The following is a 24,317-nucleotide window of genomic DNA, read 5'->3' as shown; positions in this document are numbered from 1 at the left end:
AAATATTTATTTACAAGTATGTTCACTGCTGTTTTTTTTTGATAATAGTCAAAAACTAGATAATGTTTGATATTATTTGAAGTAAAAAGAAAAGCATTAGGAGGTTATATTTACAGTTTAAATTAAGTTCAATTATATAGAAAAAATAGTTCAGGAAAAAAAGACTAGTGAAGTATACCAAAATGTTAACCACTATTTAAAAAGAGTAAAGTCTACTAAAAGAGAGAACAAAATAAAGTCAAAACTTCATATATAAGTTCAAGAAGTTAAGCCTGAGGCTGAAAGGTGGTGACGTGAAAACTGATGAAATGTAGAATACATAGCAACGTGCTTTTGAAATGACTCCTTATCAAGCTTAATCACGGTCCTCCTAGTAGTCACGACATCTAGCCCTTGGCTGAATTCTGATGGATGCTTTACTCACGTACAATTTCAACACACTTACTAAAGGGTTCTAACAATATCCAGGGCTAACCTAATCAAATATTTTAATCACAAGACTTCTCAGACTTGGCATACAACTGACTACATTAACCACAAGTAATGTCCAAAATAAAGAGTAGTAATTATGTGTAGCTATAAAAGTAGCCCCAAGTTGTCTGTGGTATACTTTAACTCTGAAATGCAGTCAGCTGGGCAAGTGACTGTTAAAACAGATAGCCAGGTACAATACTTTACCTTAGTCCAGACATCTGGACTTTTAAGATAAAATGGGGATTATGGTTTTGCTCTTGAACATGAATGAAAGCTCCAAATACAAGTGTCTTTGTGCTCTATCTAGTGGCTCCTGGCTAGTGAACTAAGACTCCTGAAGAAAGTCAACTTATTTTATTTTCATATGAATTCTCAGTACTTAGCACATACAAATATGTATTAACTGAATGAGAAGAAAATCTGTAATTTTCAGCATTATGTGAACTTCTGAAAAAGTAAACAATTATTGACTTGCAAAGGAATGACTGCCAATATGAAGGAATTCAAACTTCTAAAGTTAATGAAAATATTTATTTAAACCTAACTGTAGTACAGTATCAAGCTGAGTTAAATAAACATTAACTGTATATTTAGTTCCTTAGGAATAGACCACTGCCACATCATAAAAATTTATTACAACACAAATTTCTTTCTGCAGTAAGGTTCAGCAATTAAGTCATGTTTTCCACACTGAGAAATGTTGTGTCAAGAGTAGGATGGATTTAGGTTTTTAAAGGCCCAGTACAAAAAAAATGGTTGAGGAAAATGACTCTTAATTATATACACCTGTAGAAAAAACCCTTAATATACTGATATTTAACAAAACAGGAAGCACTTAAGAGAACATACTTTAATATCTAGGCACAATTGGTTAGGTATGAATTATAATTTCTGTTCTCATTGAAAGGTTTAAATCAATTCCTCAACTTGACTGATGTGTGGGGGTCTAATACAGGGAAGGCACCTCTTTCATTCTCCTTAAGGACTTTCTGAGAGTAACTCTTTATCATACTTCAAGGGGCACAGAGAAAATGTACTATATCCAAGTACAGCTATAGTTATTTAACATAGCCCATTTTAGGAGAAACTAAATTAAAATAGAAAACTATGATTTCTCTTTTTACATCTTATGATGGACATGGCTTTCTAAAAGAATAACAGAAGATCATCCTCCACACAAGCTTTAACATAGAACACAAGATTTAAATTAAATGTGCATTGGTCACTACTATGTAAAATGTTCTATGAATTAGTGCAATTCTTTAAATCCCCAGTATTTAGGGGAGAAGTATATACATATCAAGAAATCTCAACTACTACATAACCAAACTTTTTATGGCTCAATAGTCTAAATGCTTAAAGTTCTGAAAAAGATCTCAAAAATTATAAATAAAAGATCAGAACACTCAAATAGTTTACAAAATTTTCTCTTTAAAACAAAAGAGACCAGCACAACCAGAAGAAACAGTTAAAGTATAAAATTTCAGGAATATAATCTTTTCTGCAATTATAAGAAGGGATGGTTAAGTATTCACTCTAGAAAAAACCCAAATTGTTCATTTCTGATTACTTTATTACCATTTGAGTTAGTTATCAATTTTGTACTAATTAGTGGCTGTGTCTTTAAAATGTCTTGTTGGATAGTTACTGAAGGCAGTTTATATGGAAAAGCATAATTTTCCCACCCAAAGTGAGAAACTACTCTAGATGAATAAGCCTCAGAATTAGAGATCATAAGAAGTCAAAAAACACAGTGTAAGAACATTAGGTTGATCTAACCTCTATTTCAACAAGATTTACACAATATTTACAATATGCAATTGTCAAAAGCTATACAATTTTGCAGATTGGCTTTCCTTACATTTCTGCAAATGTTTTTTCCAAAATAAAAATATACCAAGTGAATCTATTTACAAACTAGGAAGCTGCTTCAGAAACAGCCATGGTTTAGAAATAAAGTGAAATTTCAGTACAATGAAAGAAAAGTGCAGGTCATGCTTTCAGATTCTGTCAATATCTCATTCCCTACACTCATAGTTTAAGGGATAGGAGTTTTAAATAGCTATGGTTCTTACACATTCAGAATATTTACTCATCATAATGCAATGATAGCAAAAATTTGTCCACATCCATTCCAGCTGGAAATGAACTGGGTAGCTTCTTTTTCTGTCAAAAAAAAAAAAAAAAAGAAAAAAAAAAAAGAGAAGAGAAGAAAGAGAAAGAGAAAATAAGAAAAAAGAAACCCAAGTTAACACATTGAACTCAAACAAGGCCAAAAAGCTAGCTTTCTTATTAAGTTTTATAGAACTTCATATTGGAGTCTTTCATATACTAGAACTTTTTAGTTCATTAGAATTTTAGTTATACAGAAAATAGAGACAACTTTTACAAATTCAAGGTTAATAAAATACACTTCAGTGGTACTTATACATTATTTTAGAGCACAAGACATTATACAAATTTAGAGTGTATGAATGTTGAGACAAGATAGGACATGCTTTTTATAAGGTGGTCATTACTACTGAACCATAAACCTTAGAAAGCTTTACTTTTCAAGTTTCAAACACTGACTATATGCCAGGCACTCTACAAACACTACACTTAGTCCTCACAGCCGTTAGGTAAGATGTGTGGTAACATGTCAAATGATGGAGCTGAGACTCAGAGAGGTTATGGGCTTAACAATGACCACAGAAGCAATAGGCAGGAGATACAGGAGTCACCCCAGGCTTGCAAGGAAGCAAAGCCAAGACGCTTTTCCTAATACCATTTGCTCCTGTATGACATTTTAAACCTTTCTTTCTATTTAGTCCACTTACTAAATGGCTGAACAGACTTAGGAAAAATAGCTTTCATTTATCAGTGCTAACCCTACATTACCTTCCTACATGGTTAAAGAAAAAACAGGTAAATTTAATTTTTATACTGCTCCAACACATTAACATTTGTTAGAGTCTATGAGAGAGAAGGCAGCAAATGTGGAAAAAACCCAAGATGGAGGAGTTGCAGAGTAGTTTGGTAATTCCACAAACAGTGGCTTCCCAGTTTTTCACGTGTTACTCTCCCTGTCAAAACTGGGGTCCTACCATGGCAGAAACCTCTTTTTCCCAGGGAAGATGTTTATAAATAAATGACTTCGACTTGTTCTGGCAATGCTGTTTCACCTAGACAACTTCTGAGTACCACACTGCTAGAGAATGTATTTTGTCAATCAAAACTCGGAGCTGTCTTGACCAGAATGTTCAATTAGGTAGCAATAGCAAAAAATGATGAGATCTCTAATCTGAGCACCGAAGGAAGGGCAAGGAATAAGGTTTGAAATTACGACTTTCAAACTTGCCTTAATTTTCTTCTTTTTCATTGGTACTGATGAGTTTGCAAGACTTTTATTAGAAGTACGGGAGTTGCGCTCACGCTCATCTAATTCCTCAATTTTCCGCTTTTTTGCGGTGCTCCTTGAAGACGCTCTGAATTGCTGTGTATTGTCCTTCAGAGGAGTTGCTGAAGTAGTCCTCGAGATGGCCGCTCTGGAGAGAATCATTAATGTGTGCGCAGCCATGCTGACACTGTTTTCACTGCCTGTTTCACTGGCCGGGCTGCAGGCGGGCACGTCCGCGCTGACGGGAGGGACCATTGCTTTGGGCGTGCTACTGTCTTCACTGAAACGCCTACTAGAAGGTACCTTAATACCACCTGTAGGTTCTTCTTGATGTTTTTCCGCTGCCCCTGAGCCAGGTGTCCGGGGTCCAGGCAAATCAGCACTATCAGTGAGTCTATTTGCTGGGCTATGCCACTGGATGTCTTGTAGGAACATCTCTGTGCTGTGTTTGGTGAGGGGGTTAATCGAAGAGCTGGCAGACCTGGCTTGCTCTTGCTTTACATCCTTCCCAGGTACTCCTCCGGAAATGGCATTTTTACTGTTTGAGGGTGTGCCCTGTTTTCTGGTTAGCTCTTGCAATGAAGCAGTAGCCTTCTCATTCCGTACACCCCCATTTTGCGGTCCATTAGACAGTTTTGGAGTTTCTGGATTTTTCTGCCTTTCCACATCGCTGCATAATTCATTCTCCTTGTTAGCTGTTGCTTTATGGAAAGACTCAAGTACAGTTCCTGTTGGTGAAACCTTCTTCTCTGACTGAGTCTCTTTCATGGTGCTGTGTCGGCTAGCGGCAGCCTCTGACTTAGACACAATCTTAGGCATAGGAGGCTTCTCTCTTTCTCTTTTGACAGCATTATTAGAAGGGGCTTTTAGGGTGGAGGACACAACAGGCGAGTCCAGATTAGAAAGAGAAACGTCATTCCTTTCTTTGCTCTGGGACACCATCTTATGGTTTGTCCCCTGTGTATCTGCCCCAGGAGAAGCAGTGCTATCAAAACAGAGCACACGTCTGTGGCTTTCGAATGGTTTGCTAGTTGGAACTATACTCTCTACTGAGAAGGGAACTGTGATTTCTTCCAATTTTTTTCCAAGATCTGTGGCCACATTTTTGTCAGAAACTTCAGTTCTACAAGGAAAAAAAAGTTGTTTTTTTTTAAAGCAACACAAAGAAATTCCTTATGCTTTTAGCTTGAGCATTCAAATAATCTACGATAGAAATTACTTTTATGCTCACCTTTGTGCGTGACATCCAACTAACTGACTTGATGAATCCACCAAATTATTTACCTGCTTTCCTGGAATTATAAATAAATTAATTAGAAAAGAAAAACTTTCCTGAAAGTTTATTTCTCTGAAAGAAAATGCAACGGGCTACAGTATCAGACGACATGAGAAAAAATTTAAGCTATAGCTAAAGTACAAATGAAGTACTTTTCACATGCTGAGTTTAAAAAGCAGCTTTGTAGTATATACAATGTGGTCACTCATCCAATTTGCTGAGGATATAAGTATAAACATGGAACAAATGACATGCCTCAACTTCAGGCAAATATGAATACAGACTTTGGATCTACGAAGTTTAATGTTCAATGTGGCACTGAAGGGTACTACTTAGATCCAAAAAGTTACTTAAGCAAGGTATTAATGCCTGTTTTAAAATTTTGCCCATTTACCTGTCATGTTTGCAATCCTATGTCACTCATAGCACATGCTCTGGAATTTTAACAGCCGTATTTTAATTTCTATGGACTTGAGATAGGACGCTAGAAGCAAGAGCAAAGACAAGACTGCGGAGGACCTTGTGTATTATGCAAAAGGTTTTATAGAGAATCCTTAAGAGTTTTAAATAGGGAAGATGCATGAATAGATTTGTTTTAGGAAGATACTTTGGCAGTAGTATAGAAGATGAACTGTCCAAGAAAGAAACCTGGAAGTAGGAATTGTAGTAAGCAGAGGAGGTTTCTGGGGAAGAGGTGAGACTCAGATATGCAGAGTATGAAGATCTTGAGTTACATAAAGTTAAGAAAGGGAGGAGTGTAGTAGTTTAGTGGTGGTCCCATAAGCTACCAATAGCATCATTGTTAGAGGGAATTAAGGAACGTAAGGTAAGAATGGAAAATGTCCAATGTATCATGCAGAATTAGGAGGCCACAGGTGACTTTAAACAGTTTTAGTGGAAACATGAGAAAGGCCAATAATGTGGATGAAGAATGAATGGGAGGGAGACGACAGGGGTTGGGGATTAAGGGTTGGCAGTTGGAACAAACCTAAAGGAATGGCGGGAATGATCCCTGTAACTGTAGTTGGACAGCCACAGAGGGAAGGAGCCAAAAAAATAAAAGCTAAAGATTAAGCTTGGAGATAAAATCATTGGCCTAGAGTGAGGAAGATGGTGACTGGATAGATTTGGGAAGACCTGTGAAAATCTGAAACAGTTTGAAGGAGGAATGGGAGAGAAAGAAGACAGGTAGACATTTAAAGGGACTGCTAAGTGGCAGTGAGGGTGACATACTTTGAAGTGTTATTGAATGGCACCACCGCTAAAGCAGTGCTGAGAAGCTGAGGTGTAAAGGCAGAGGGGTGGCTGGTTGGAGAGATCCAGGGCTAGATGGTATCAAGTAGCCACAGCAGAAGAATGTGACTACGAAGGTGTTAAGAGTCCTGGGAAAAGTGGCTGATGCAGTGGGTGGTGGGGTCCAGCCTGGAGAGGGAAGGAAGTGAACCCAGAAAGGAAGTGAAAGTCCAGGTGAGAGTAAGGATACAAGTAACAGGAGCTCTCACTGGGTGGAGAGATTCAATGAACATAAGGAAATGAGAATATTTTGAGAGAAGTTCCCTTTACAAATCGTATAGGTCTAACGGGAAGCAGTGAAAAATGAAACATGAAGCTATGGGAGAGGTTGGGTGAACGGAAGATCAAAAACTTAGAAGTGAAGAGGGTCAAAAATTCTGAGAGTTGGGGTGTTACCTTAACAACACGGGCATTCTGTCGCTCATGGAGACAGGAAAGTCTGAGGGAGAGAAGCCTGAGAACTTGGTGCAATGATCAAGGCCCTGAATGACAATCTCGTGTTACTTCATATATGCTGTCTTTTACTGAACTGAAATGATTAATTCTGAAGTAGTCAACATTATCAAATTTCTCCATTTATAAAGTATGCCTTTTTCATTTTCCAAAAGCAATCCTTTTATCCCCGAGTCATTAGGATGTTAGTGTCTCACATTTTCTTTTATTGTTTAATTGCTTTGCTTTTCACTTTTAAGTCTTCATCATCTTGGAGTTCATACTTTTGTATATGGTATGAGGAAGAAATCTATCTTTTCCATGTAACACATATAATAGCCAATAAACTTCACTTTTTGAACAATCCATCCTGTCTCTTCTGACTTCTGATGTTACCCCCATGACCCACAAGTTCCTCTAAATATATGGTCTCTTTCTAAACTCTGTTTTCTTCCATTTGTCTTTTTTTTTTCTAATTACTGCAAAAAAATCTTTTAAGCAAAGGTTGGACAATCAACTGTCAGAAATGTTATTAGTATCAAAAAGATGTTGCTGCAAACAAATGAGTACAGAGACATAAAGGTGACACGAATGAACTTAGAAACACACCTGTACAAGGCTTGCTTCTTAGTCCCTGAGTCTTCTGAGATTTTGGAGGGATGGGGAACTGAGGGATACTTCTATTGCATACAGGTGCTGCCAAAGGCATGTGAAGAACCTAGAAGAGAAGAAGCCATTAATTGAACTTTGTTTGAAAAGTGGCCCGAGCCATTTTCAGTTCTTAAATCTTACCTGCCGAGGAGGAGCAGAAAAGGTATTTCCGTTCTGTCCAACCACAGATACAGGGATCATTCCCACCATTCCTTGAAGTACAGGTTGGACTGGAGAAGCAATTATAATGGCAGATCCTAAAAAAACCCAATTCTCAATGAAGTGAGATTTTCTTTCATAAATACAAGACGCCAAAGTAATGATTAATTTCAAATAAATTCTATAAAATTATAATACCTTTTTCATACTACCTACTCTCCTTTTTAGAAAATTAATTTAGGGACAACAGTAAGGCTCACAAATTAAGAAAAAGTCAATCTGAATATTCACGTAGTCTTGTGGAATTAAGTCAAGGTAAATATTATGAGTAAGCATAAGATTATACAGCTAGGAAATCACATTATAGTTTGATTCCTCAAGAACGAACAGTGAAACTGATGAAAAAATGGGTAGTGCAAGTCTCAATATTTTACCAGAAAATTAGGGTCCTAACTGAATACTGACAGTCCAAGACTTGCTCACAACCCCAAACTATTATCTCAATGGTATTTCTCAAAAAGCGTCCAGATAAGTGAGCAACCAGTGAAAACTATGGGGGAAAATACAATGTTTATACAGAGAAGTCAACAATATAGCCTACGGCTATCATAATGCAACCCCGCCCTGTAAGGGAATCTTGTCCTAATAAATTCATTACTGTTCCTGTCAGGGTGACCTTACTTTCATGAACACCTACCTCAGTCTCTCAAATACCTACCTATACTTGTGTGGCTTAAGACTTCCCCTCCTTTTACTCCAGGTACCACCTTATTTCTCTAAGCTTCAGCTCAAGTCCCACATTTCCTACCAAATCTGACCCCTCCTTTAATCTTATTTTTTTGGGGGGAGGGGGAAGGAATTAGGTTTATTTATTTATTTATTTTATAGGCGGTACTGGGGATTGAACCCAGGATCCTATGCTTGCTAAGCATGCGCTTTACCACTTGAGCTATACCCTCCCCCACCTTTAATCTTATATTAAACATCACTTTAAATAGATTCATCAGGCTTAATATTTATTTGCTGATATTTAATCTGATTTTATTGCACGCCTAAACGTAAAAAAAAGAGGGGTAAGGAGCTTGGGAACCAGTATATAGGGAAGTGTAAATGAATGTGCCATAAACTCCACCCCCAAGGAGCATACAACCAAGAACCACTTCCATGACAGGCGTGTCAAAGACTAACTGTATATAAAATGCCGTATAGTAACTGCCACAAGTACTCTATAGACAAAGAATTCTAAAGAATTCTCAGAAGTGGAAGACCCTGAGAAATTACAAAGGGTATTATGGAGGGAGAAATTCAAGTTATGTCTTCAGTCTCTCCAAATAGGTAATACATTCCTTGAAGACTAAGGTTATAACAGCTATTTAAGAAAAACCTCCTACAACACTGTGTTTTATTAAGTATATAGCTATTTGATGAATCAGTCTTTTTTTCTCTCTCTGTTTTGTAGCCGTGGCATGGATTGAGAAGCAACTACGGAAAGAAAAAAAGCAAAAAACCAAACCACTGAATTTCATAGCTTAGCAGTGAATTAAAAAAAAAGTTTGAATTAATCCATTAAAGAGGAGGAATAATCAGAAAATTTCTGAATCTTTTCCTGTACTATTTATCTATGATTTATGACCTTGTAGTCAGTAACTGCACACACAAGAGAAATCAGATCCCATTCCAGAGATGTTCTTCAAGTTACCTTGTGAAAAGCCGGGCGATACAGCTTGGTTGACTGCAAATACACTGTTTGACCTCGGTGGCGTCTGTAACTGCGGTGGTGGAGACGGAGTAGTCACAGGTGCAGAACTTCCAGGCAACACCACAACATTTGACTGACTGACAGCTGTTTCTAGGGCTGCTGAATCAGTTACACAGGTAGCTATCAGAATGTTATTCGAATTGCCGAAAGTTGTGCTTGTAGCTGGCATCAACTGTATGTATCCTGCATCCTTGGAAACACATGGTGCAACACTGGCTGAAAAAGTAATGCTGTCGTCACTCTGAGTGTTGCTTACTGCACAGTGCTCAGGTCTGAGTGCTAAAAGGCTCTGGTCCACTGAGGCTGAATCCCCAATTCCCTCAGCAGATGCGACAGCACCTGCGGTTTCTTCTGAAGACAGGCATTTAACTACTTCTGCATTTCTAACAGGTGATTTAGCAGGAGCAGACAGAACTATAGTTGGCAAGTTTTCTCCACTGATGCTAGAAACAGCACTGTTCAGTTCGGTATCTGAGGAGACAAACAGATCATCACTGATGATAATTTTGAGAGAGACTATATTCGACGCGTCGACCTCTGTTGAGCTGTCACTAGCAGGTTTATCATCAGTATTGTGGGACTCAGCTTGAGAATCTCTCACTGAAGAACACACAGATTCTGAAGGAAGAGAATGTGCCTCTTCTATAGCATTACCTTCTGGAGGCATCAACGTGACCTCCTCGCAGTTATTTTCACCTAAAGAGAGAAAGATACTATCTCCATCTTCTTTTACGGAAGATGAAGGCTCTTGTGAATCCAAAGCGACTTTCTCAGACTTGGAGGGCTGAGTTTCATGTTCTGCAGGATTTAACTCAACAGAGGATGAATCATTAGATGGTTGTTTAACTGAAGATACTGAATCTCCAAGATGATTTTCTACTTTTTGTTCAGATACAGTTAAACCTGAACTTTCAACGGACATCGGTAATATTCTACTCTGAAGCGCAGAATTATCTTGGCAATCTGAAAGTTGCTGTGATGCAACTGGTAATACATGATTAATTTCAACTTTATTCTGATAAATTTCTCTAGAATCTGGTGACTTAGAATCATGGAAATTAGTTGTAAGTTTTCTTGTATCATCAGAACTTTCACTAAATTGACTTTTTTTACATGGTTTTCCAGTTAATGGAATATTCTGGGATAAAAGTTGAGAAGTTTTCCCAGAGAGAATTAAGTTTTCATTGTTAGTCTCACCACCAAGGGAAACAAATGACGTTATTGGTATATCAGACTGATCAGGCTGTAATCGAGATTCATTCTGTGCATTCGGAGACAGAGAATTCTTTTCAACTTCCAAAGCCATTTCAGTTTCAGCAGACATCTGATTGGTGTATAATTCAGTACAGTGTTGATTACATTCAGCATCAGAATGTACTCTTTGGTTAAAGTCATTCAAATTAGGCACAGACTCAAAGGGTATATCAAGGTTACACTTCTGTTCAGTAGGTACAGCTGTCTTAAAGGCCTTTTTCTGGGTGCCAGAGCTTATCTGGGAAAAATGCTCCTGGGCTTCCTGTCTAAGCTCATCATGGTTGCTGCCATTCTTCAAAGCATTTGATGCGTCTTCATTTTGATAGGATGCACAAAACGGGGGCTGACCAGACTGATCATCTGCAAAATATCAGGACAGTAGAAAGACACTGTGAGAATGTTAACAGTTTCTGAGGTAGTCATCTTCACTGTGAAACCTATCTTGCCGAGGAAGTAACTAATCTTTGACATACCAACAAGTCTGATAAACTCTCCCTCTCATTTTTTGAGTATCAAAAAACTTACAGGTAATTTTCTTACTCTGATATCTTTCTAAACAAGTGCCAAACTGTTTTTCGAGCTTTTTAAAAAACAGATGACGTAATGAAGGTAAAAGGATATAGGTTTAAGAATATTTGATATATACCAATATATAAAAAACTGTCTCCAGTTTTTTTTTTTAAAAACAGCTGACTTTTCAACTCCTATCATTTCTTTTGACCAGACTTTATCTGATATTTTTTTGAAGGTGAAATGGGGCCAAGCACATTCTGCACGATTGACATTTGATGTAACTGTGTGCTTTTTAACATTCAACACATATTTATTGAAGGTCAACCATATGATTGGTACTGGGATACAAAGATGAATGACCCAGTCTCTGCCCTTGGAGAGATCAGTCTAGTTAGGGAGGCAGATACAGAACAGAAAGTCACAATAAAACATGGTAAAAACTACAGCAGTATAGGAACAAAAGGGACCTCCTCCTGCATATAGGATGTGAGAAAGTGTTATAAAAGAGGTATCATACAAGGAGATTTTGACAAATAAGTGACTACAAATAAGCTGGAAAAAGAAGAAAGGGCATTTGAGAAAATACCAATATACTGTGTCATAACATCATTCAGTTTAGGATAGAAAATATTAGCAATTAACAATATGAATACTGAGAAAAATCCAGAACAATGTATATAAGCTGTCATATTATTCTGTTAATATGACACTGGTAAAATCATATCGGGGGTAGAACACATGTAAACCCTTATTAAGAGGAGATCAGCAGAAAGCACAAGTAGGCCACATAAATTCAGGGGGTAGGCAGTTTCAACGAAGTGGGAAGACTGAGAACACAGGATTTCAAGCTTCATTCTGTGCAGGGTGGAGCCTCCCTGAAGCACAGTCTTCCACACGTAACACATGTGAGAAAGACACATCCTACTACAACTCAGCCTAAGAAGAAATGACGAATTGGGCTTGGGTACAGGGGAAGGCCTCAGAGTAGGAATGTAGTCTGAGACATTCCAGAAGTAGTTTTTGGAAGACATGACAGTGAAACTTGGAAGCCATCAGGTTTTCTGAGGGACCTGAAAGGAGTAATGACATTTAGAAAAAATTTGTTTTTGCATAGTCTGCTGTAGACAGAAATGGACAGAGGTGGTACTAAAGAGGCATAAAGTTTAGCAAGTGTGAGATGCCAGAATAATGTGGGAGAAGCCACGACGATGGTTATCCCTGAGGAACAGGGATGAAGGGAACAGTGATGGGGAAGGGATACGAAAAGATGTTGTGTGATGCCAGGGGCATTCTAGTTTTTGACTTGAGAGATGGTTCTATGGGTATTCTCCCTCATTCATAAGTAGTTACTGGGGACAATCATGTGCCACACTGGTACCATACTGGTATTCTATAGGAAACAGAAATGTAAAGAACCTACTTCCTGGGCACATAGGAATATGACCTGAAACCTCATATAATCCCTAATTCAAGACTATCACCAGAGTACACAATCTCCTCTAAATAAGTGAGATATGATACTGATCAGTCATCTATGCTTGCTTACTAGGCAGGGTGATTAATACCACAAACCAACCTCATATACTGGGGATTTAAATACATGTCTCAAAAAAATTATGTTCAATGTTTTAGACTTTGGTTCAATCGATCAACACTATTAATACCGGACAGTGTATATCAAGAGTCTACTGTGTCATGAAAGAATGAGTACTAAAAATTCACCTTTTAGTCAAAGAAATAAAGGCTTGGAAGTAATTTTTTTTTTAAATGGAGAAAACTTAGAAATACAAAAATGACCTATATGGGTAATTTTAACAACTTTCAAATTAAACATTTTCTGCCTTTGAGACTTTGAGACTGGTATTAGTATTTAGATTGATACTAACAAAAGCAAATTCTTACCAGATTCTTCGGTTTCAAAAGAACCTTTAACTGCTAGATTAGTTTCACCTGTTAAGATTACATTTGGGTTGGTTTCCATATGCTGACTGGAAATGCCTTGTGATGTATTTTTATTATTCTTTGTTTTACCTGTTAAAAAGGGAACAGGGAAATAATTGGTTAAACGACCAGAATAAAAATGAGCATCAGTTTAATGCAGTTTGACAGGGGTCAAGTAAATGTTAAAGTCTGTTTTTAATTACAGTCCTTCGATGCTTTTAACGTTACCTTGTATATCACTGACTGGTACAATTTTTCCACTGGACCAGTAGCTCTTAAACTTTAGCCTGTATCATAATCACCTGGAGGGTGATTATGCATTTTTAACATGTTCTCAGATAATGCTCATCTGCTGATTTGGGGACTACACTTTGAGAACTACTGCACTAAGCCATATGACTGAGGGCAATGGCCAAATATTTTTATTCCTTTTGCATCATCCAGTTGTGTTTAGTATAATGTATGTATAGTAGCAGACCTCAACACATTTTTGTTGACTGGCAAAAATGCCCACAACTGCCCCCTCAAACTGTTCTCTACTCTTACAGCTAAAGTTTAAGACAAAAATGAAACAAAAAACTCTTTAATATCCATGTGTTTGCTTTAATGAAAATAGAAACTTTCCAGATGCCCTGGGAAATGCTGTTTCACTCTATTCAAGCTGCCAAAGAAATTAGAGAAACTTTCTTCTCCTAACTGCCTTGAAAGAAATGGTCTACTCACCATAGTCAAATAGATCAAAGAGTGCCTGAAATGCTGGGTCTGATTCTGTTTGTTCCAGTATGTCCTGTATAGCTTCTTCAGACATGTGGATTTCACTCTGCAAAAACAAAAAATGATCTTAATTGAATCAATATAGTTCAATACCAGCAAAGTAATTAGACGATGTCTAATTTTTTTTTTACCATTTATGTAGTACTCCCTTCCAAGAAAATTTCTTCTGATTATAACACTATGTTTATTTAAAACAGTATTAGAAAATACAAAGTGAAGTCTCCCTAATTCCATTTCTTCTAGAGTTAATCACTTTGGTGAATATATTTCCAAACACTGAAATAAAATAAACATAGGAACTATATGTGTATATAAATACTAAATAAAATCATGCTATAATGTTCTTTATTACTTGACATACAGCACTGTGTAAGTTTAAGGTGTACAGCATAATGACTACCTACACATATTATGAAATGATTACCAAAATAAGTTTAGTTAATATCCATCATCTCATACTGATAATAAAAAAAAAAAAAGAAAAAGAAAAAGAAAAAGTTTTTTTCCTTATGAGAACTCTTAGGATCTAGTCCCTTAATTTTCAAATATAGTTGACTCTTGAACAACATAGGTTTCAACTGCGAGGGTCCATTTATTGACACAATGTTTTCCATACACACATACTAGAGTGCTGCAAGATCCAAGGCTGATGGAATCTGCACGTACAGAGCCGGGTGCATGGAAGGCCAACCGTAAGGTTCTAAGTGGATTTTCGACAGCATGTGGGGTCAGCACCCCTACCCCTGGGTTCAAGGGTCAGCTGTGTCGCAAACAGCAGTGCTAACTGTGCTCATCATGTTGTACGCCACGGCCCCTGTACTCACTTATCTTGTAACTAGAAGTTTGTATGTTTTGACCACCTTCATCCAATTCCTCCATCTCTGATCTCATTTTCTATTAGTTTGGTTTTATAACTTTCTTTACCAGCTTTCTTCACATTAGTTTGTCATACACGGCTTTCTAGGCCCTCTGTCTTGCTCCTTTTATGTCTGTTTTGGTCTCTTCATTTTAAATGCTTTCTTCAAATGATGGACAATTCCTGCTTATGTGCTCATATTTAAAAGGAGCATGCCAGAAGCTACCTGTAAACTCTGTGCCAACGACTGGAAGCGAGTGGGGAAAGCTTATCAACTACTATCTAAGCTGTAGAGTAGTTACAGAACCAGCTGTGTTTTTAGCTTTTTTCTTTTGAGTGAGTCACATTTCTTGCTGGGAGAGCTGATGGCTGACAGCAGTGTTTTGGGGGCAGTGTGGATGGGGAGAAGGTACAGTTTAACTACTTCCTAAATTTTGTACCTTATCATCCTGTTTGTCATCCAATCTTTCCATTTACTTTCAGAGGTACTAGACACAGTTGAGCCTTTTGGGATTTCTGTGTTGTAAATGGCTTCTACGTGAGCTTTGCCTTTACTGGCTTAGAACCCTGGGCCTTGGTAAGTCAAGTCAGGTACCACTTGCCCATTTCGAATTATAAAAATTTTTTTCTCTGTTCTTTCCTCTTCTCTTTCCTTGTGGGCTTATGCTTTCTAAAAATTCCCTATAATGTCTTTTTACTAGGGTACGAAACTAGATGTTTAATTCACTATCTCTTTAAAGGGAAGGAACCCCTTTGTTTATATAACTGTGCCACATTTAGCCAATTTCCACTTTTGTACATTTAAATTTTTTCCTAATTTTCAGTTATGGTGAATAATACAGTGAAAATCTTTATCCAGACATCTGTTCTCTCCCTGGGATAAATTCTTATCAGTGGAATTACTAGGTCAAACAATATATACATTTAAAATTTTGATAACTCCTGCCAAGAAGCCTTCTAGAGAGGTTGTATAAGAATGCTTATTCTGTTCTGTGTAACAATGTACATGCTCTTACCAATAATGGGCAATATCAGTTTTTAAGCATTACCAGTTTAATACATAAAAGTAACCTGTTGTCTTAATTTGTACTTCTTTATTATGGAATTGAATACATTTCCATGTTTATGAACATTTGAACTTTTTTGAAGATCGATATGATTTAAATAGCATGACAAGATTTTTAACTGTGTTTTAGTGAATCTCAAAGGAAAACTGACAGTATAATTTCAGCTAAAACATTAGATTTCAAAGAAGTTTCAGTACACTCTAGCTAGGAGTATTCATTTTAACAGCTGGAGATTTAGAAGTATCAATTCCAGTTATCTGTAAATCCTTCTGCAGTGCTGTATTCTTCAATTCTGGTGAAGCATACATTTGGATCCCAAGGGACAGGAAATTCATGTGGAACAAGAGGTTAAGTGGAACTCTCTTAAAGTGACAAAAACTTGGATTTTTTGAATAAAAATGGCCATAAAATGAAAAGAAAATCTTGAAATTAAAGAATCAGTTAACTTTGACTAAGAAGATGTATTGAGAACATCAATAATTCTTGATGAAATGTGACTTAGGAGAAGGCCAGGAGCTTGAACAAATACTTCTACATCCATGAACTTGAAAATTTACAGTAATGTAAATAATGTCAAGTGTCAACATTGAAACGTTAATCAAACTATGAAGTGGTGTGTACCCCTTATAAAAGTTACTGTTGAAGAAACACATTTTCTAGTAAATCTCTCATTTCATTCTAAACTTTAAAAATTAGAATCAAAAGAATCCTGAAATACGTGTCCCAAAGGTACTTGGCAGTGTGCTTCTTAATTTTCTTTAATGATGCTTTTTAAAAGTTGATATTTAAAATTTTAAGGAATCCTTTAAAAAAAAATTAGTGATTTGTATAGCCCGAGAAATCTCACCTACCCAAGGTCATAAAGACTTGTAAATATTTTAAAAATTTCTACTTCACCTATTTGTACAACGTGCTCTGTTCCCTTCTTACTGAAGCTGATGTATTTCCTGCTCCTCTGGGCATGATGTCTGGCTGTTCTTTCAAAGTTATTGAAATCTGAATTTTTACCTTTTCCCAAATCTATAATATAATGAACAACCATGAACAGAGGGTTGTGTCTTCACTTTCTTATAATCTCTCACAGTATCTAACAAAGTGCCTTGATTATGGTAAGCACCTGATGTATCTGTGGAGAAAATATAAGCAAAGAGTTGAAGACAAAAATTTAGATCAGGGGATGTACTAAACATTACGGTGGCAGAAGCTTTTTAAAGATGGCTAAATAACTGAAAGGCTGCTTTCAAATGTTTGTCATATTTTGTTAAATTTACTCAATTTCACTATGGGAAAATATAAAAAAAATTTTTTTTAAGTATTCTGAAGGAACTGACAAAAACAAAACCCAAAGCCCCCCCAAAACCCAAACTCAGTGGTTTTATCCAGAATTAATCATCCAAAAGAAAACTGCTATCATGAATTCATGATAATAAATTCATTTTGTGGGCATAGCAACAGAAACGATTACACTGCCCAAGAGTCCAACTTAAAAGGATATGCACTAGCCACAATCTCAGCTGCTCTTCAAAAAAGATATTTGCACGAGGACAAATCTTAAAACACACACTGTTAAATTCTTCACCAGCTCACCCTCTTTCAACCTTCACTTCCACTGAACAGCAAGTGACCACAGCCCCTATCTTCCTTCTCTTAACAGTAAATCTCACACATAATTATTCATTTAGTTAATAATCCTTTTTAAGTGTCTTGTTCATTTCTCTTTGTTAAATATTACTTGGATTCATCATATCTCTTTAACATATTTCATTGTTTCTTTACATTTTTATACATTTTGTAGCAGTGCAGAAAGAATGTAATTTATTTTATATACACTGTACGTATTGCTGCTTATTGCACAAAAATACACCCACTAATGAATCTTAAAGTATGAAATACTAAGAAGCCCATGCCAGGTTGCTGTGTGATGCAGGGAAGTGTTTCACTGACATTGGGAGGAGTTGGTCAGAATTATTAGATGGGATAGGAATGTTTTATTAATTTTACCATTTAAATAATTCAATTTTAAGATATGTAAGTCAAGTCATACTATATGCCTTAAACTTACACAGTAATGTACGTCAGTTTTCAGTAAAATTGGAAAAAACAACTGAAATTCTGACTAATCACACGAAAATTCACTAACACATTTTCAGGAATAGATTACACTTGGATAATGAAGGAAATCTATAGCTTACCTTATTATTTTAAGTTATTTTGTACATCTAATCTGTTAGTATTGGTTTTAAAATGAAACTGGATACTATCAGTTTTATCTGTAAGTATATGCAGTACACACAGACACACACACCCCTATGCGTACCGGAAGTCCCAGGAGTTCATCAATTGAAGTCTCTGGTTCAGTAGGGTTGCTATCTGTTTGCTTAGGTACTTGAGCAATATTGCTGTCACTGGAATGTAGAAAAAAAAATTTTTAGCATTTCTCAATTAAGCAAAAACAATCAGGCATTTTAAACACAAACAGCTTACCTAGTCAAAAATTTATTAATGTTTTCTGCAAGCTTTTCTTGAAGAGATTTGTTACTTAATATTTTTTCTCGTGCATTTTCAATAACCATTTGCTGGAAAAGAAAGTTAACATTAGCAAAAGAACAGAATAGAGTATTACGTTATTTATTTAAAAAGAATCAACGGAAGCTGGATAGTTTTAATAAATCTAGGTGGAAACTCAAAAGTTATGGTGCTTCCCCCCATAGTAACACCTGACTACTACACATTAACCATTTACAAGTGTTTTCACAGCTCCTTCACCATCTCTTTTATCACTGATTACCAAGTACATCTCCAAACTCTAGCTTTTCATGCAAGGTTTTTAATAACCTGACTCCAGTAAAAAAGCCCTATTACATTGCATAATCCAGCAACAATGTATTTTCAGCTTCCTAAACTTTTCCTACTGCTGTTTCTTTCTTGGTGCCTTTGCACTTGCTACTATTCTGAATGGACTGTCTCCTACTGTTAAATTTTGCTACTGTCTGTCCAAAGGCAATTCTACTGCAGCCTTAGAGAAATCCTGTATTTTACACATGTACACATACTATAAACAAACACATACTTGTATATATACATCAATATTTACAATCTCAGGAATACTTTCAGTTGCAAAGTTTGGGAAGGCCACTTACTTTTTCTACTGCAAATGAATTTGGATCCTGGAAATTCCGTATCGTTGAATGAGGCCCAGACAAAGTGATACTTTTCCTTTGAGATTCACTGGAACACATTTAAAAGCTTGTCTTTTAACTAGTATGAATAACAAATTCAATAACTACATACAGAGACAAATCTTAAGATCATGGTGGAACAGGTATTTTCTCTATTTGTGGTAAAAACAAAGGGCAGTAAAGTTGAAAAGCAATAATAAATTTGAATGAAGAAATAAATTTGATATGAAAACGAATATATGTATGTATATGCATGACTGGGATATTGTGCTGTACACCAGTAATTAACACATTTTAACTGACTGTACTTCAATTAAAAAAAATAAAAGAATTTGAGGTCTAGCTTTATAACTTTCTAGCTATGTGTATAATCTGTTGTAAGGTAAGCTCCGACCCTCTGAACCATTTTATAATAGGATAAAACCAACTGCATTATTGCGTTTATAGAAGAATTTAACAAAAACAAAGTACACATTAAGGCTTTATAAACATGTCAAGGTTCCCATAAATGTTAGATATTGTTACAGCAGTTTTATTATTTTATGTCATTGAGAAATCTTGCCATAAAGAAGGCAGTCATCCTTGAATGAGAGATAACCAACAGTAAAAATTTCAACAAAAATACCCATGGCATAGCAGTTGAGAAATCAGAAAACACATTTTAAACTATCACCTCTTTTTTTCTGAAATATTCTTCAGACACATGAGCTAAATAGGACATGCAAAACTTTTCTCAAAGAATGTCCCTGAAAAGATTTTGATCAATTGATTTAGGAGCTTTACATATTTGTTTGTAGACCCTAAAACATACTAGTATTATTTATATTTGTTTAAAAAAAATGCTTACTTCAAGAATATCTAAGTTAACATCAATTTTAAGATATACCTCTCTATAACTGTATAGAAAAGACATTTCTAGTGAAACAGGGATATGTCACTAATTATAAAGTGCAACCTGATTTCAGGAAGGTTAGAATGTGAGAAAAAATGTGTTTTGAAATGGATATAATAATAAATAGTCTCAAGAACTTAATCTAATCTTGCTATTTTATTCACTATGTATATATCCTGATGTCATTATTATTATTATTATTTTAAGGTTACTGGAAACTTGTCCTTTTAAAAAGCATTTACCTTTTGCGTCTACCAGGAGACATTAAGCTGGCATGAGTTTTCTTTTCCTGAGGACCAGGAATGACATTTAAAGCCTCTCCAGCTGTGTTTCAAGAAAACAAAGCAGGTCGTCAAGGAAATTGAAGTTTCCTAAACTTGAATTAATGAAATAAGTAGCACTACACAATTATTTTTATATTAAATTCAGTTAGTATACACTGAGTACCTACTACGTGCAAAGCACTGAAGAAGATACTAAGATGAATAAAATATAGTCCCCATGACTTAAGATTTAATGATAAAATACAAAGTACTGTATATAGAATAGTCTCAACAAAAAAATGACATGGCAGAATGGAAGAATTATAAGAAGTATAAACTAAGTGCATTGGCTATGTGTTTTTACTCAGAAATGTTAAAGAAGTTGGAGAAAAAACTGGAAATGAAGGAAAATGTAATGGATGGCAATACATTTTACCTGCACAGAAGAGAAAAAAGACTGGTCTAAGAACTAAGAGAGGTGGCACCTCAGTCCTAATTCCAACTCTTGTTATTAATCAGCCTTCTGCCCCTTCATATTATGTGTTTTTAATAATTTCAAGTACACAAGAAGGAAGTAGTACCAGATGATCTCTAAATTTGTCCCTAGCTCTAAGTGCAGCCAGGAATATGTAGGATATTCAGCATGTAGAGATGGAGGTTAACTGGAAAAACATCCGTCATTTCAGGACAGACTAACGTGAACAAAGATAAGAAGGTGGTGAAATATAAGTGCATTCCTTTTAAAATCAAATAACGTGGTCTTTTCTGTTAATGAAGAAAACTGAGAATTAGAAAAGAGTTCAAGGTTGGACCTCAGTTAGAAGAGATAGAAGATTTGCAAATGTTAGCCACTACATATAAAAACAGATTAAAAACAACAAGTTTCTTTCTGTATAGCACAGGGATTTACCTCAAGTCTTACTTCTAGCCTCCTGTCTATTTTTTGCTATAATTTAATATGACTATAAAGACATTAGCACATCATCTCATTTATACAATATGATTAAAAATAAAATTTAAGAAAGCAAAACTTACACTTACTGGTCACAGTGTCTTGTGACTGTGAATGGTTGACCACTACAAAATTAGACCTCAAAGGAGCTGAAATTTGGCCAGTCGGCCGAGTAACTTGCGCAGCTGTCAAAGGAGAAGTAGTAAACTGTCCTGAAAGATACGGTAAAGTCAGCACCTCTGAACTGACAGGAGCTGACTGAGACGCAAGCCTTCTCTGCCATTTAATTTCTGCAATTCCGTTTCTTGTTCGGGCTGAAACAAATGAGCATTTAAAAAATTAAGTCAGTATCAGAGTAGTTTGGAAACGTTAAGAAGTCTACATGACACATGTTCTACTGCGTATTTAACACAATGGATCTACAGATCGAAAAACAGCCCTTAAGAATATCAAACAAAGTTTATGTGATCATTTCATAAGAAACAAACTGAGTACACTTAAACTTTAGAAATCTAAGAGCACATTTCTTCTGTAATAACACACTGGTAATACCTCCACAAACTACGAAACAAACTTATGGACTAGGAATTAAAAGGTGTGAATATATGAGAGCCAATGACAAAAATAAGGAGTGTTTAAAATGTGTATTTTTATAATAAATGAAAGTATTACTTCCTAATATGCTTGATAACAGTACTTAAGAAAAGCAGTTTAAACAAAACATATACATATATATGTGTATATATATGTATAAAAAACACACATGTATTATTAATTAAAATGTTCATCTGAGTTTAAAGTAATTCTTAACATTATATATAGTTTAAAGTTTAATACCAACCTCTCTGATTGGCAGCAAACCCTGAAGAACTTTGCATGCTCCTGATAAACAAAAGTAGTTAAACATTAAAAAAAAACTGCTGCTGCAGAGATACATTTTAATTTGTAACAGTCAGACCTGAAGTAAATGATGAGTTAAAAGGCAAGAAATCCCCCTCAGACAAAAAAGATAAGCACTTTTTCTGGGTAACCAAATCTTATTTGCTTTAGGAGAAAAATAGCACGGCATGTAAACATACACACACACACACGCACAATTTTAATAATCAAGTTTCTATCCAATGCAATAAGCATTAGAGAGCCCTGATACCCCATTAAGAATACAAGTTGACTTGAATTTAGGAACTCAATATATTTAAGAAAGCTATAAATTAAATTTTGCAATTATTATCCTTTATAACTATATAAATGCCTTCCTAGAGAAATTCTGATTTTATATATAACTCCATACATAAATACTTCAGAATCCAAGTTGATTTCAAAGGACATCCCGAGTTTATGAAATTTATGACTGAAATTATTTCATCCAACCTGTGAAGAAGGAACAAAGTGAACAAGAGAAAAATCACAATACAGGTTGTTTCTCCTTTTACTATGAACTTACCCATGTATTTTGTAAACAGTCAGGCACTGTGCCATTGTCCTAGGAAATCTGTCAAGTAAGTCTCTACCAATAAGAGCCACGAAACTTACTGAATTGAATAAGCATTTTTATTAACATACAAACCAATCTTGGAGAATACGTGGCTAACAGCCTTCTTTTTTTAATGTAATACCTTGTCAATAAAATAGTGCAATAACTTATAACTATTCACAGGTGTTAATTAAATTTTGTATTTGAAGATTGTTTGCAAGGGGAAGAAAGACAAGGGTCAGGAGAGGGGGAAAAAAGGTAAGATTACCAAATTAAGATGTGGTACACAGTTAGACAGAAAGCATTTGGAGCCATTTTAGCAGTTTAAACTGAGGAAGGAAATGAGGCTCCTGCTGAATTTAAGTGAGGTATTGACTTGAAGCTGTGGGACAAAGGATAAGAAACTACGGTTTTTGTACTAGACTCTACAGTTAAATAGGATATGTTATAAAATTGATACCTATTCTAAGGATGCTGAAACTGGCATTCCAAGGCCATGCCATAGGTAGAGGGTACATATCAATCTCATGCGAAAGTTCTAAGAGTAGAAGATTCCAGAAGTATTATTATTCAATCTTGTTTCTTTATGAGGGAAGAACCAAGGCAGCATGGATTCCATGCAAGAATTTTCTCTATGTGGAATGAAGATGCACCTGTGCAAGAGAACTCACATGGGTCAGGGCTTAGGAGATCTATATTCACACAAGACTGGGACTAGATTTGTATTTAGCCAGAGATCTGCCTCTGAATTGTTATGGGAACCTGGGAGTGTCATTAAACCTCTATAGGTCTCAATTTCTGCACTTCTAAACATTTGATTAAAGTAAACAATTTATCTAAGATTATTCCAATCAAAGGCAAAGAAATATCAATAACCTCTAGAGTAATTTCAAAATTAGATCAGTGTTATTATATAAATGCACAGTGTGGATCGTAAAATTTAAACGTGAAGTGATTCTTACATGTGCTTGCATTCCAAAACCATCATGCACATTCTGTTAAGTTTTTATTACCTGATCTGAGAAAGTGTATGGTCTAACTTCTTCCACAGAGATGACATAACTGCTGGGACATCATTTGATGTTTCTAAATCATAAGAGGAAAAGTTTCATAATAAACACAATTCAAGAAAATTTATCATTTAATTTGAACAGACACAGCAATAAGGAAAACTTTTCTCTCAGCTGTTGACATTATGTTGGGAACTGAAAAATAAGCATATTTTGTAAAATGACCTGCAAAGCTATAATAAGGCTGCTTTCTTTGCTTAAGCCATTGAGAATCAGATGCAATACGAATGAAAATAGACATTTGTGAAACCTATGAAGCTTTTCAGATCAATTACTTTATATACTTTTTCAATTAAAAAAGATAAACTATTTAAAATCTTTGTTCTATCTGATATCATGTGACACTGAAAGTGAATTAAAGTAATTTGATTTATAATAATTATCATAAAGATCATACAAACTTCTGTGAATGTGGAATTAGGATTCTACATTCAATGTTTTCATGTCCAAATCACTATGATTGCTCAGCAACCCCTTAAAAAGTCTCATCAGTTACTCTACTTAGATTATAGGTAAAATTTCTGGGGATTAATTAGTCTTTTTCAAGATGTGTTCTAAAGCCATGACAGGAAACTCATAAGGTATTTACAATTTTCACTATATACCTAAAAAAAGCTCAAATCAGAGAAAGCTACCCAACATAAAAGTGGGCTATAAAC

General features: G+C 35.6%; 1 protein-coding gene across 1 annotated transcript in view; it reads right to left on the bottom strand.

The window, feature by feature from the left end:
• Positions 1–1,087: 1,087 nt before the first annotated feature.
• Positions 1,088–24,317, bottom strand: part of NPAT (nuclear protein, coactivator of histone transcription) — a 48,400-nt gene continuing 25,170 nt past the window's right edge. The window contains exons 4-18 of the mRNA XM_072953891.1: positions 23,602–23,674; positions 21,956–21,996; positions 21,204–21,428; positions 20,142–20,223; positions 18,969–19,056; positions 18,313–18,404; positions 18,146–18,233; positions 13,855–13,951; positions 13,093–13,221; positions 9,364–11,037; positions 7,647–7,762; positions 7,464–7,572; positions 5,085–5,145; positions 3,815–4,976; positions 1,088–2,640 (exon numbers count right to left, since the gene is read on the bottom strand). Of these exons, the coding sequence (XP_072809992.1) occupies positions 2,563–2,640; positions 3,815–4,976; positions 5,085–5,145; positions 7,464–7,572; positions 7,647–7,762; positions 9,364–11,037; positions 13,093–13,221; positions 13,855–13,951; positions 18,146–18,233; positions 18,313–18,404; positions 18,969–19,056; positions 20,142–20,223; positions 21,204–21,428; positions 21,956–21,996; positions 23,602–23,674 (4,115 nt within the window). The 3' untranslated portion in view covers positions 1,088–2,562. The remainder of the gene's footprint in view (positions 2,641–3,814; positions 4,977–5,084; positions 5,146–7,463; positions 7,573–7,646; positions 7,763–9,363; positions 11,038–13,092; positions 13,222–13,854; positions 13,952–18,145; positions 18,234–18,312; positions 18,405–18,968; positions 19,057–20,141; positions 20,224–21,203; positions 21,429–21,955; positions 21,997–23,601; positions 23,675–24,317) is intronic.

The sequence above is a fragment of the Vicugna pacos genome, chromosome 33 (assembly GCF_048564905.1).
Source record: "Vicugna pacos chromosome 33, VicPac4, whole genome shotgun sequence".
In the NCBI taxonomy this organism is placed as follows: Eukaryota; Metazoa; Chordata; class Mammalia; order Artiodactyla; family Camelidae; genus Vicugna; species Vicugna pacos.
This window is presented reverse-complemented; position numbering and strand designations above follow the sequence as displayed.